At 35.5% G+C, this 15,139-nt stretch overlaps 1 protein-coding gene across 1 annotated transcript in view; it reads right to left on the reverse strand.

Annotated features, from left to right (window-relative positions):
* LOC144452560 (protein O-mannosyl-transferase 2-like) overlaps positions 1 to 15,139 on the reverse strand; it is a 30,679-nt gene that overhangs the window by 13,977 nt on the left and 1,563 nt on the right. Inside the window, 12 exon segments of the mRNA XM_078143666.1 lie at positions 4,882 to 5,030; positions 5,359 to 5,447; positions 5,741 to 5,892; positions 6,347 to 6,425; positions 7,709 to 7,839; positions 8,283 to 8,392; positions 9,840 to 9,922; positions 11,096 to 11,296; positions 11,994 to 12,168; positions 12,677 to 12,785; positions 13,707 to 13,811; positions 14,649 to 14,733. Of these exon segments, the coding sequence (XP_077999792.1) occupies positions 4,882 to 5,030; positions 5,359 to 5,447; positions 5,741 to 5,892; positions 6,347 to 6,425; positions 7,709 to 7,839; positions 8,283 to 8,392; positions 9,840 to 9,922; positions 11,096 to 11,296; positions 11,994 to 12,168; positions 12,677 to 12,785; positions 13,707 to 13,811; positions 14,649 to 14,733 (1,468 nt within the window).

Below are 15,139 nucleotides of genomic sequence, written 5' to 3' on the forward strand. Positions count from 1 at the left end.
AACCCATGTTTTTTTAATATTGGGTAAAAAAAGTCATTTCCCAGATAAACAAATTCCTACATACTCTGTGAAGTCAAACTTGCATATAAAGAGGAAAACAGGAACTTGGAAAACTCAATGGTCGATCGATACACTAGCCCATGTCACAGCTGAATTTATGTATGACCATGCATTGAGCCCAGGTGAGAGTGTAGTGACCATAGTTGGCAGAACTCACATGGAGTCTAAAGTAGGTTACATGATGCATTTGTATAAATAACTCTCCCCCCCCCCAACTGTCAAAAATTGCTGTGCCTTATCTGACTAACAAATTCACTTTTAAAAAACTTAATAACAGATTCTGATTGCATAGGTTAAACTCTTTCCTGTATAACAGAGATTTATCCAGTTAGCAACTAGCTACTACCTGCACCAAAGCATTTTTCCAGGAAGAGGAACATGAATCAAAATTATTCCACTGTTGTTATATTTAGGAAAGTGAGTTTAAAGTATTTTGCCTTTGAAATAAGACTGTGATAGGTTACCAAACAAGTTAATATGTAGCCTAGAACCCATTAAAGTTCCTTATACTATGGTCACCACAAAGTCCTCAAAGCTCAGGCCACAGATGAGATTCAATTTCTGCTGTAATTTTAAATAGAAGACACAAATAAGTCAAATCATGTACACAATACAAGCTATACACACACCTTGGTGTGTGTATTTTCAACAGAAAAGCACAGGGCCATTTACACACCCTTGGTACCATGGTACAATGGAAGGCCCTGGAGTGTGATAATGTCAGTGACAAATAAGGCCATCTACACACTTTTAGTAATATGGCAACATGACAGACCTTTGATTTTGACTTCACAATTATGAAAAAGAAAAAAAAAAGACCTTGAAAAAGTAGGATCATTTACAAAGTAACATTGCAACATGGTTAAATGTGCGACTGGGGAGAGTACACAAACTCTTTTTTATAAACATCAAAGCCAACAAAGTTACAAATATACCATACTGAGAACCCATGTTTTTTAATATTGGGTAAAAAAAGTCATTTCCCAGATAAACAAATTCCTACATACTCTGTGAAGTCAAACTTGCATATAAAGAGGAAAACAGGAACTTGGAAAACTCAATGTCAAAAAGCCTTCACCTTTGAATAAAATGTTTTGATGAAGTATCTTAGTTACTCTAGTTCATATGAGCTGTCTTTCAAAAATGTCAGAAAACAGGTGCCAAAAATCAAACACCTTACAGCACACTTAAGTTTTGTTTTGTCAGCGAAAGGTTGAGATTTTGAAATCAGTGGGTAATCACAAAATATGTAGCCTAGAATCAAAGCCAGTTCCGATTGCATTTATTGTTAGTGTAACACAACACAAAGGCTTGATGGTCAGTCATTTTAATTACAATGAAAATTGACTAATTTTGATTAGAAAATGCTCATATGAAAATTACATTGTGTGGTAAATTTCCATGGCAATGCCAATGTTTTCAAAATGTCAGTAGTATACCACACCTGTTTGATTCCTTTTTTCCCCCTTTTTTCATATGATATTGCTCTGGTTTGAACATGCCATTTTATTTATTTCCAGTCCCGGTTGCACAACACTTTCTCCTTCAATTGGCATTCTTCAGCTTCAGTCTTTATTACAGCTTTCCTCTTTTGAATGTGAGACATGAAATGCCTGTCAATGGCTTCTTCTTCAGCCTTTGTCCATGGCAATTTTCGTCGAACAACTTTAGACTTTGTCCCAACTACATGTGCAAAGAAAAAAGGACAATTTTCAGCAATATACATTAAACAGAACTCTAGTGTGTTCAGACCCATGTTGCATCCAAACACTATGTCAGCCCACAACTGCTTGAAAGAAAGTTTGACACTAACAACTTGTTAGCATATGTAGGTCCATATATATATTATTTGTTACAGTCATGTTGTAACCACTCATAATCAGTGTCTAAATGATACAAATATTTTTGGTTACACATTTAATGTTTTCTCATCCATATATACTATTTATTGTGCCATGATTCATACAATAATATGCTTTATACAGCAAAAGGAATGCAAAAAGTATTCAGCAATGAGCCGTTTCTTTACAAATCAAGGAATTGCTATATTTACACAAACTGCAAGCATCATTTGGGTATAATCACTGACAGAGATAATTTAATTGTATGACATCAAGCTGAAGTCCAGTAAGAAATCTGAGGGTGTTCCAGTATTCCATATGCTGCAATGCAAGTCATCTCATTCCCTTCTCATGCATTGTCAGTTTTATGCTCAGATGTCTAGCATTTGATCTGGCATTTGGGACCGGTATGTTTCTTTGCCCTGGGGGGTGGGGTGGGTGGATTGGGAGGGGGTCACCCTGTTTTTGAAATTGTCAGTGGGGGGGGGGGGTATTCTGTTTTTAAAATTATGGAATGGGGGGAGGGGTCATTGTGTTTTGGATTGTGATGGAAGAAAAAAATCCTTTTTCTACAATGGCATATAGCCTTGTCTGAAATGTGGTACATGTAAATATTTGTTCTTGTCCCTGTTTCTTACATGAATTTTTTAATATTACTTATTAGTTCAAGCATAACTATAAATATACATATACATGTATTACCTAGCTACCACACTAGTTACAGAACATGTCATGTAAATGATTGACTGTTTCACAATCAGTGCTTCACTTATATTGCACTTTGGGGCAAAAGTGAACTTGAAGGTTTCGTAATCATGGTAATTATAATCTTCATAGATAGTTTATAAAAGAAGTTAATCTAAAATGTTCCCTACTCGTCACTATGAACTTGTCAGAATTAATACACTTTCTATTTTGGACACTACAAATCACCACATCTCATCAATTTCCAGTTTCTATAAATACACTAGGTATGACCACCTAAAGTTCTCTAACATACCGGTGACTTTACTATACATGCAATATTAATGCCACTATACCAATGTTACAGGGCCATTTTTATGTGACATGGGAAACCCATTTAAAACTTACATTTACGTTAGCTATTCGAAGCTTGGAAATATTACCTCAAAGGATATGAATAACCTAAGCATTGCCTTAATAGAAGCAAAAAACTGCAGATCTCCCAGGGGGAAACCCCCAAGGACTCCCTCACCCCCAGAGGTCACTCATGCATTCAACCAACAACCTTTTTACTGTCATAATGGTATCAAACTTTTCTTAAATATTTTCACCCAATTCTAATTTGAGATGATATTGTCTTTTAAAGATGTGAAATGTTTGCCAAGGTAGTCTAAAATTGTCTTAAACTCCAAATCTCCCCTACCAATGATAGTACCAGTAGATGTGCTGACCTTTACTACATGTATATAATGATGTCATTTAACTGTTTAAGAACATATTTCAACCCTATGTAAGTTATAAATAATAGTTTCTTATACTTGATTGTGCTGTCTTGTAAAGCATGGATTGAGTTATTGATTGAAAGGGTTTGAATAGCCTAAAATTGGCTTTAAGAATAACAATCCCCCAGGGCTTCTAGAGGGAGACCCCTTGGACCCCCCCCCCCCCCCACATAAGGTGGACATATCCCAGTCTCAAGCTCTTCCCCACTTACTGTCAAGATGCTATCAAAGTATAAGTATTTCAACCCTGTGTAGTTGCTTTTTACATGTTGGTGCTGTCTTGTAAAGCTTGGAAATTATTGTCTGAAAGGGTCTGAATAGTCTCAAAATTGACTTTTCACAGTACAAAACCTCCAGGATTTATAAGGGGAGACCCCTAGGACCCCTCCCCCACTACATGAGGTGTACACTGTAAATTTTGTATGGTAAGCATAAACATGGTCTATATTTTCATTCATTTGTGACTTTTCGTTTTTCAGTACTCTTGGCTTCTGTGCTTTCCCTTTTCAGACTACCCAGATTTAGGCATGTCGCCATCAACTAAAGTTGTACAGCCCTAGAAGATCGCCTCTGTCTGGAACATGAGCGACTACTTTTAAATAAAAAAACACATACATGCAGATGAATGTCTCTATCCTTTGATGAAAGGCTTGGCAACAATAAATGCTGAAAATGTTGACAAAAATAGATGAATTCAACAACATCTACAGCACAGAGGGCCACACATATGAGCGACCATATTCAATTTGAGTTTGCTGTTTGAAACTCTGAAATAATGGTCTTAAATGGTAGTCATTAAATTACCAAAATATGAGTGGTGGATTACTAACCTTCAGAAAAAGGAAACTCCAATGACAGGACTTGTCATGAGGTCGTGAATGCTCCCTGGAAGTACTCACAAGTGAACAGCAAACTTACACTAGTTACAGAGATACGCGCATGCGCACATGAACGATTTCAACTCTTGGTGGCGCTATGTGCCTAGAACATGTGTGTGTGCTTTCCTGGTGACTTTTGCGAACACTCACGCCGATTTTCGCACATATTATATTTTTGACAAAAAAGTAGGACCATCGCTGAGAACATTTCTAGGCACTTTTTATGCCTTTTTAAGCGTAATAGGAGGGCCAAAAGTGTGAAGCCCGAGTGCGTGGCTTCACAACATTTTGTGGCTTTACAGCGGTGGTGGTTTCGGGGGGTAATGGATTGACATTTGATAAAACACACACACACACACACACACACACACACACACACACACACACACACACACACACACACACACACACACACACACACACACACACACACACACACACACACACACACACACACACACACCACTGTTTAGAAATGCTTCTTGTAAGATACATAGATGGAACTTTGGACATTAACAAATATTTCAGCAATAACATTTTAAAGGCAAACAGAGATTAAGAATTACAAAAATAGGTAGTCATCAGATTCTTACACCATACTGTCCATGACAATGGATTAATCACATGACCACTTACCCTGTAGTTGATTGGCCACTGCCAAGGTCTGGATGTAACCTCCCCTTCTTTAGGTTTCAAGCCACTGTTACTTTGTGCCATTACAGCATGTGATTCCATTAAACTTTCCACAAATGATGGTGCAAATACTTCAAAACTGCTATTTGGTACTACCGACAAGACAAAGAAATTATAAAAAAAAAATTTACTACATTTATTGCCTCAACACATGACTGTGTTGACATACATATCTGTACCTGAAATTTATATGGTGCAGTGATATACAGTAGTGATGAGAATGAATACATCAGAGACAAAAATACCATCAGTCAAGTTGAATTTGTGATGAATGTGTGACTGAAACCCAAGGGTGTTTCTTGATAGTTCTATCATTGTGATGTCTAAAGCATGGGGAAATGTCTGACTGAATGAAGTTATGTGCTTTATGACAGGGCAAACAACTTTCTTGATGGTGTTAATGTTTCACGTTATGCTTACGTAATTCATTGGTGTGATCTTCTATGTTCCAGAGATTCTTCTTGTCTCTAATATGTGGGTTACACGTCACCTCTAGCTGCTCCCATCCCCTGAAAACAAAATATAATTTTATGAGCTCCTAGGAATCAACATGGGATTGGTAGATGTCTTGACCATGTAAGAAGTGAATTTAAACCCATTGTGGTCTAACTTGTCTTGTCACTTGTGATTTCATAGACTCCGGGTTCACAGTTACTCATGAACATTTCTACTCACAGAGTCAAAAAAATCTCTTGGAAGTGAATCCTAAATTTTCACCAATATCTCGTCAGCATCATCAGGGCTATACTACAATTGTTTTGTCTCTTGTTTTTGAGTTTCAAAATACAAGATATGTACTCACCATTTCGGTAAAGTCTTGGAATGTGAGTGAAGTGCACATCCAAGCAAATAATGGATAAACTTAATCTTGCTTCGAACGGTTTTAATTCTGTTTTTATCAGGACCATCAACAATTTGGATTTTCCACACATCATTAACATCACCAATTCCTTCCTGCAACCAAAAAGGAGAATATTCATATTTATTCCCACAATCCCTTTCTCTTGACAGAGACTGTGGTAAATGATGTCATTTCCTGAAAGGATTTCCCAGAAACCATTGCAGGAAATCCCAAAAATGGCAGAACACATGCAAGTGCAGTAGGGCTTCAATACAAGATTTCAAATTGAATGAGTTACCAAGGTACTATTTTATCACCCAAAATTTTATGTACGTTGATAGCAGTAATCAATACAAGCATAAGAAAGGTAGAAATAAGTGTGACTGGACTCTTTCCTCTATGTTGATAGCAGTAATCAATACAAGTGTACAAAAGTCGGAAATAAGCCTGACAGGACTTTTCCTTTAAACTGCTGACTTCGTGGACTGATAACACTGGGTGTATTTGCTTGTACTTAAGTGTGTTGTAAATATAGTAAATTAATGCTGGTGTGCAATTTGTGAGTACCTCTCCATAACCAGTGACTTGATAGTGTCTGGGTGTCAATGGGGCTGGTTCTAAGTGACTATGAAGATTTCTTCTTGTTCTGTAAAAAATTATACACGATCAGAAATTTACAGCTGAAAAGATGTGTGGAATTGTGGAAAATGATTTTTACCCATACAGATACATGCATATAACTTTGTAATTGAATTCACATTGAAACTGAGTGTCAACAAGATTTAGGTATAACGGTTCAAAATCACTAAAAAGTTGTTTGCTGACACACAACCTATTTCTTTATTTTACAGTGCTAACTTTATACACGCCACTGAGTCAGGTTGCTGTGCTGTGGACTTTTGGATGTATAAAATGTACTCAAAATTACTGAGAATCTGCACAAAACTGCATCAACACTAGCTATGATCCTTCACTTCCTTGTTTGGCTATGTTTTCTCACTTAGACATTTGCTCAATAGTTCTTTATTTAAACCTAAAATTAGATTACAATTTCGAGTCACAATGGCTCAGTTCACTTAGATTATGTTTTAAGTCCATCAAGAAATCGTCATTTGTGATTGGCTGATCAAGCTCCCAATGCTGACTCATGAATATTCATATCACATGAGGACACTAATGATGTCATCGAGCATAGTGGTTAGATTTAAAACCCAGTAAAAACTACTGATGTCATCTAGCACAGTGGGTAGATTTGAAATCCAGTAAAACTTTCACTCATTTACAGGCTACTACTTCAGTAAAGTAAAATATGGAATTTGAATGTCTACAGGAGTACTGAGAGTCAAAATGAACCAAGTAAAAGGTCTGGGGTACACCAACATATGAAACAGCCATACTACATCACTGATTGCCTTATAAGGACGATCACACATGCTCAATAAATGAACATCACTCATTTAGGACAAAACCACCTACCCCTAAACAAACATTCACAAGTGTGACATCACATGTTTATATATGGTGTAAACCAATTGATGAAAATTGTAGTGGTTACACTACTATGATTGAAGCAATGCCAAAACATTATCATGGTAAACATGAAGTTCCAACCTTATGAACCTGTTTACTAAGATGGTGGTAGATACATCAAAATACTACCAGAAACCCAGCATCATCATATCTCACATTAGAATTAATTTTTATCAACTTATCAACATATCACTAGTAAATACACAAGCTGTCATCATTGAAGGCATGAAAGTTTTCGGAACTTGGTTAGAAGTGCGGAAATGAAGTTCAGCAATCACATTGATGCCAGACTCCCTCCCTCCCTCCCTCCCTAAAGGAACGAGTTCGCTTGTTGAGCTTGTGTGATATTGTGCAATCATCTTCTACAGTATACTTATAAAGTAAAAACTCAATACATACGCAACATGTTCAAGCCTTATCAAATCTCCATTTTGAACAAAGTCTAAGGGTTTCTTCACATCCTCCTGATTGGAGTCAGCTTTTTTGATAATCCATTTATTATTGTCATCTTTATGTGTATAGGCAGTCACCTAAGATAGAAACAAATCAAACAGTACATCACTCATGTGACACACACTATTAGAGATCACAAAATTGAAAAATAGTCAATGTTTTCTAAAGGAATCAAAATATATTTCAGAGGTACTTCTCTGTGTAACTGTTAGATAAATCTCTCTTTGTATAACTGTTATTTGGAAAGCAAGTGAAGCTGAAGCAAAAAAACTTCTTCTTTTTTTCAATATCAAAATTGTTACGTAAATTTTGTTAACCTAAGATATACAAGTCAAATAAATAGTCTGCTAGATATTTTGAATTGAACCCAGACCAGTGATTTTTCTTTCCCTTGACTAACTTTTCCATTTCCTAATTCCATGCATCTGTCATCAATATTTAAACTATATGATTTTTGTTTACAACCAATGATCTTGTTTGCTTGTGTCACATGATCTCTACAGAAATGTCTGTTCATCACCTGTTGTTGTATGGCCCCAGAGCCTTCTGGGTAAAGATGCCAATGAGAATGAAGCAGTCCTCCAGCTGGTCGTTGGTTTTTGAGTGTAATTACAGAACCATAGGTTAGATCTGACAAGGAGGAGGGAGGAAAGACAAAAATTAATGACTGAATCAGAAGTAAAGGGAAAGTTTACTCTTACTCTTACTGGTTAACACTTGGTTGTCATGGTTACTATCCACAAAACAGAGCTTTACATATTGAGAATGTATGTATTTTGGCTCTTATTTGAATAGCTGAAACAATATCTGTACAAAAATAAGTCTGTATGACAACAGAACCACTTTAACTAGTACAGTCTGAGTAAATACAAACTATAAGACAGATTTATACACATAGATGTGAATCAAAATAACCTGGTTATCAATATCTACTGTAGTCAAAATTTGTTATCTTCCAAAATATAGTGGAGCAAAAGTGTGGAAAATTGTCTATCTACAAAATATTTTGATCACCAAACTAAATACAAGAGGCAAATGATGAACGTATCAAGATCGGTGAGACTGATCACAAGGTTTTATGTTGCTATAGACACAATAAAGATAACACATGCACACACATCCCTTACAATAATAACAAAAACAAAATACATATGTATAGATAGTCAACGAGTTCGGGAGGGTTATGCGCCAATAAACGAGGGGGCATAGTCGCCGAGTTTTTGACACATAACCCTACCGAACGAGTTGTCTATCTTACTTATACTATGACGTGGTTGGCTCAAACGGATATAAAGGTCACACCTCTAAGAAAGAGAGGGTCATGGCTCCATATAACCAACCGAAATCAAGGCCTCTGATTGGCCAAGTCAGTCTAGCCGTCGTATAAGTAATAAAATACAGAGCAGACACTGTGTAAGGGATGTTTGTGTGTTATCTTTGTTGTGTCTACAGAGCAGACACTGTGTAAGGGATGTTTGTGTGTTATCTTTGTTGTGTCTACAGAGCAGACACTGTGTAAGGGATGTTTGTGTGTTATCTTTGTTGTGTCTACAGAGCAGACACTGTGTAAGTGATGTTTGTGTGTTATCTTTGTTGTGTCTACAGAGCAGACACTGTGTAAGGGATGTTTGTGTGTTATCTTTGTTGTGTCTACAGAGCAGACACTGTGTAAGGGATGTTTGTGTGTTATCTTTGTTGTGTCTACAGCACAGACACTGTGTAAGGGATGTTTGTGTGTTATCTTTATTGTGTCTACAGAGCAGACACTGTGTAAGGGATGTTTGTGTATTATCTTTACTGTGTCTATCTCAACATGAAACATTGTGATCAGTCTCACTGATCTTATACACTGTTTGATAGCATTTGCAAGCTGAGACGAAATCTCCTGTATGTTCATAGTACTCATGTTCAACTGCCATCTTTGTCAAAAGCTGGTGTGGATTATGTAAATCTGACTTGCTCTGAAAGTTAACAGCTACTGTGATGTATTTCTTATCATACAATGTTATCTTAACACTTTCATACGCTTGTACTGAAAGGTAAATAACATTACTATGTAAGATTTGGTTTTACTCACCTTCAGGCATGGAAGCTTGATATAAACTATTACCAACTAACTTGGACTGAAATGCTGAACTGAAAAACCCATCACCAGGTCCACTAGAAACAAACATAGTGTTATCTTGTCAGACACAAAAAATGAGCCTTATCAGAGATTCACAGTGATGAATAGACTCTATAATTATCTGACTGTGCTCAACACATTCTGCTTACCTGAGATACGAGAAACATGTGCAACACCACCAAGCTATTTTATTTCAGACTAAACGATGGCTTGCAAAGACAATTTCCATGGTAAATTTAGCAATACCATGCACAAGCAACAAGTTATTGTCTTTGAACAGAAAATATGTATTATATGCCCTGGTTTGTTCTACGTCATGACAACCCATGTGTACATCACTGTTTTACAGTGCTCAAAATATGTCAAAACGTTCCAAATCACCATTATTTTTCCCAATTTTTCATAAATTATGCATTATGTTTGAGGAGGTATAGTCATATTATCTCCAATATATTTTCTTCATTCAGCTGGAAAATACTCACGACCTAGGGGTTTGTCACTACTCGACAAGTGACTCATAGTGGCTGAAATATTGGGGAGTACCGGTAATATCTAAATATCATTCAGTCCACATTCATCGTTAGCTTATAATCTGTGTTGTGTACAGATTCTTAATCAGCTAAGTTCAGGTAAAATAGCCATTCACTATTGTTGTTGGAGTTTTAAAATTACTCATAAGAATAGAGTACTAAGGGTCTTTACATACTCTGAAAACATCTGTTGTCCATGACGTTCATTTCCATGAAAAATAACAATTTACAATGGACACATTATATATATTGTTACATATATGTACCAGAGATTACTTGCACCAGTGTGTGCTCATACTAGTGGTACTTGCACTGCTTTGCAATACCGAAAACATTATTGCATACCTGCATGCAAATGATATGCAAATGAGGATGCGAGCCTTCATTCTACATACAAAAGTGTGTGATCGTATAGTTTATAGTGTATAGTGTCATTTTTATGGAAATTTGTTGTTTTTGATAAATATATGTAATAATAACAGAACCCCATGCTATGTGAGTTCCAGTGTGAGTACTCTGGGGTATTGACATGTGTGGTTGTAGTGTTTTCTGCTGCACTTTCACTTGCTATGCTCATGGAAGTACTGCCACAGAAAAAAAATGCAAGCATTTGTACAAATACCCTGAGTACGCCACACTTGTACTCGCGCATCATGGGGTTCTGTCATATTCACTAACCTGTAGGCAAGAACTTTGAAATGGACTAAAAACCATGTCATGTACACTATGCTTGGAATCACTATAAGACATAACACTCTGGCTGAGAAATGTTGGAAGAGTTGTGTCTTTGTCAATGACAGATCTCCAAGCAGATTCCACAGATTAGAGACTGTCTTGAAACCAGCCCATAAAATCACAAATAAACCAACCCATTTGACACTGTAAATATCAAAAGTGAGAACAGTGGTAAAGATTTTAAGCAAGTTTGATGAGAACATATACCAGATCTATGGTATGTGTATCTTTACAAAAGAGGTGCAATATATTTGATGCAATGGTTACATTTTCATTGCTGAAGGTAAAACTTGTGTGTATTCTAGCTAAAAATCAATGTTAAAGTGGTCAACATGGATGACAAGTTGGTATTTATTTTGGATTTTTTTAATTCTTAAGACAACTCTACTATGTTTTCCAATGTGAAATAGCATCATCCAAGTCTGTGTTTGTCACTCAATAAATGACAGCGCTAAAAACTGTAAAAAGATTGTTATTATACATACAATAACAAAATATTTTTAACATATTTTAATCTTTTGCAATTTATTGAGTTACAAACAAGGATTTAGTATAAGTTGTTTCACATTGTTTTTCCAAAAGTATAAAAACATAGTAGAGTTGTTTTATGAATTCAAAATCCAAAATTAAATACCAATTTCTTATCCATATAACCACTTTAATACATCTCTCCATTCAATTGCAACCCTGTTGTATTCAGCAGTAAAAGTGCTGTTGTTATCTAGTAGGTAAAACAAAACCTCAGCAATAACGTTTTGCCAATGATCGGTTTTGATTTTGGTGGAAGCTCGAAGTTTTGTGAAGACTTCCCTCTCTGTTGGCTAATAGAAAGATTTCTTACCTAAATGCACAGGCAAGGGAGATTCCAGTGAATGTCAGCCAACACCACCATGGGATTGTAAATGGATGATTTTTAAAATGATCAAATTTGATCAAACAGTAGGTAGAGCACATGATAAAAAACATTAGAATAGGATCCAATAAAATATACTGAGATATAGTTAAACATCCAGTATCTGAAGAAAAGAAGAAAATCACAATAATTCAGTTAAAGGTACGACAAATTTGTATCATTATATTTCTAAGTATTGGTAAATGGCAGAAAAGATGCAAAACATATTTTGTCTTGAAAATAGCCATGGACAACAAAGTATTTGGTATTTATCGTAGAAATTATAAAAAGTAGTGCTAGTGGTATTGTTGCATAACTGGACATACTTTACAGTCATTCATTTTCAACAATGGCCTAAATTGCAATCTAAATCACACATTGATTATCATCTTGCATTATTCAATTTATCATCTAGACATCCCTAGGAACATGACTACCAACTATCACATTTGTTTACTGAGAATTTTCCAAGATTTTTGACCAAAACTCACATTTTTCTTTAGAAACTATCAGTAAGTGGTCCATGATTTTTGTAATTTTATTGGAAAAATTGACTAGTTTACTAGTTTAAGTCAAGCAACACAATCAAGACATACAACCTGTGGGTCAGAATTTTCAGAATTTATCCTTACCAAAAATGATTAAAAAACTTGCAAGTACCGCTGCTGGGATGGATTTATAAAATTCCATAACTGTGAGGTAGGATAATGGTACCAACAAAGATCCAAGAGTTGCACAGAACTGTGGAACAAACAATTACCAAACAATCAATTTTAATGATCAGAAACACTGTAAAAAAAAACATATGATGTCAGGAATACTGGAGCAAAGAAATTACAAACAACCACGACTTTTCACCAACATACGGCAGAATTGACATAAGTTGAAAGTTGTCGGACAGTAAACAAGAAATTATTTTTCAAGTTTGATTTGTGATTCAATTCAACTGGATGGGAAAAGTAGATACTTGCATGTGGCATAGTTTTCCACTTACAAAACAAAAAAACAATACGCCGACATAACATGGGTATAAAACTAGAAGTAAACCATGGCCATTTCAAGAAAGTCTACATTAGTAGTGTTACCATGAAAAGGACCGTTGTTTTCTGATTTTTGCACAGTGAAATGATACTTCTGATTGCAGAATTCTTCAAAAGAACTTTCTCATAAAACCACGTACAGGTCTCTTCATGCACTGCCATGTTGTGTCAGTGCTCTGGTTTGTGAGAATATGAGAAAACAAGTCAAGTCATGGTGTCCTCTTGTAAGTCTTGCAAATCCTAAACACCTTCATTACAACATAAAGTTACATTTCAAACAATTTTGATACATTTCAAATACACATTCAATGAATATCAAATTTGCTACCTAAGTCCTTTTGTATTGATGAATCACTGTTCTGGCTAACAACCAGAGACTGTATACCATGAGTAGTAAATACTGGTCATTTACAATGTACCCCTTTTATGAGAGTCTTACAGAATTGTACATCTTTAATTTCAATTCCTGTCAATTTAAAATTACTAACTAGATTGGTTTTTAACAATTGATTACTCTTAACCTTCAAAATCTAGACCCAAACAAGTCTAAAAGTTGCAAGTCAAGGTAACACATCTTGACATTTTTGGTTTTTTGTTACAAATATTCAGAGTGAATACTTACAGCTCTCATGCCTATATAGTTGATATCTCCATACTTGTCACCTGGTTTATCAAATGGAAATGAACCATTGTACCCAGTCAGAACACCTGACCAACCAATCAGCATCTACGAGAGAAAAACATTACTTATTTACTATCAACCATGGCTTCTACTTATTTTTATTTCTGTGGCTTCCATATCTAAAGTATACAACTGAAAAAATTTATTCAAAACTTGGGATTTTTTTCTTTGGGATATAGGAATAATATTTCACTGTACACTGTATATCCAACCAAAGTCTAGGGTGAACATTCCATTTGGATCCTCCCCTATTGGTAGATAGCTATTATCAAACTTTCAAGGAGCAAGATTCAAAAATACCTAAAAGTGCTGTATAACTGTAATAATTAGAGTTCCTCAAATATTACAGACTACAACTTCATTCTCATCCATATCCATTGCTGAATACATAGAAAATGATACATCGGTAAATTTGACCAGATTTCCTTCTTTCTGTGGTCAAAATACTGGATATGTGATATAGCTGGAAACACAACAACAAATACTTGTATCACATCACTGTTTTCAATGAATGATGATATTCTGAAGACTGTAGTGAAAACTACATAAGTAGCCAATGCTTAAAGGGGAACATCACCTCTGAAAATAAAAGTATTTTTTATAGACTTTGGGTTCTGGAGAGTTATTACATGATTTCACATACCATAATGTTTATTTGATTGCCAAAAAACCCACCAAAGTGAAACTCTTTCACCTATATTGTACGTTCTTTCTGTGAACATAATTGTCTCAGCTTACAGGTCTTAGCTCACGGGTCTTAGCAAATATGACTATTTATTAGATGCACACTGAATATTCATTAGATGCACACTGAATATTCATGACTCCTAAGAGCTCACTTTCTTCACATAATCATGAATATGACTAAAACTAAACACTCACCTTACCAAGTGGTGGATGCACATCAAAGAAGAAAGTCCTGTTGATGTAATAACTGCCCATTTTCCCAAAATGTGTTTCATCCCAGCTGATAAGGATACATACAAGTTGTAAGTTGTATATAAGAAAATTCAATCGTTAACATTGACTAGTATGATTAACATTGAACTTCACAGGAAATCATGCACTATGGTATAGATGCCTTCAACATATAGGTGTTATTATGTTAATATTCAGAGTAGCTCTGGAAATATGTGCTGTGTCTTTGATATTTTAAAGTCATTGGAGTAAATATTTCCAGAACTGTTTTCAGAGTAAAAGACAAAGGCCAACAATAGCTAAACATATTTAATACATAAGTTCTCCTCTTCCACTTTTTGATTGAGAAATAGACATGTTTTGAACCAATCACTTGTCCTTCTTCAGTGTCTAACTGGATCTCACAGAATGATCCAAATTTGCTGGAAGTGTTGAATAACCAGAGGTGTGAAAAG

The sequence above is a fragment of the Glandiceps talaboti genome, chromosome 2 (genome assembly GCF_964340395.1).
Source record: "Glandiceps talaboti chromosome 2, keGlaTala1.1, whole genome shotgun sequence".
Classification (NCBI taxonomy): domain Eukaryota; kingdom Metazoa; phylum Hemichordata; class Enteropneusta; family Spengelidae; genus Glandiceps; species Glandiceps talaboti.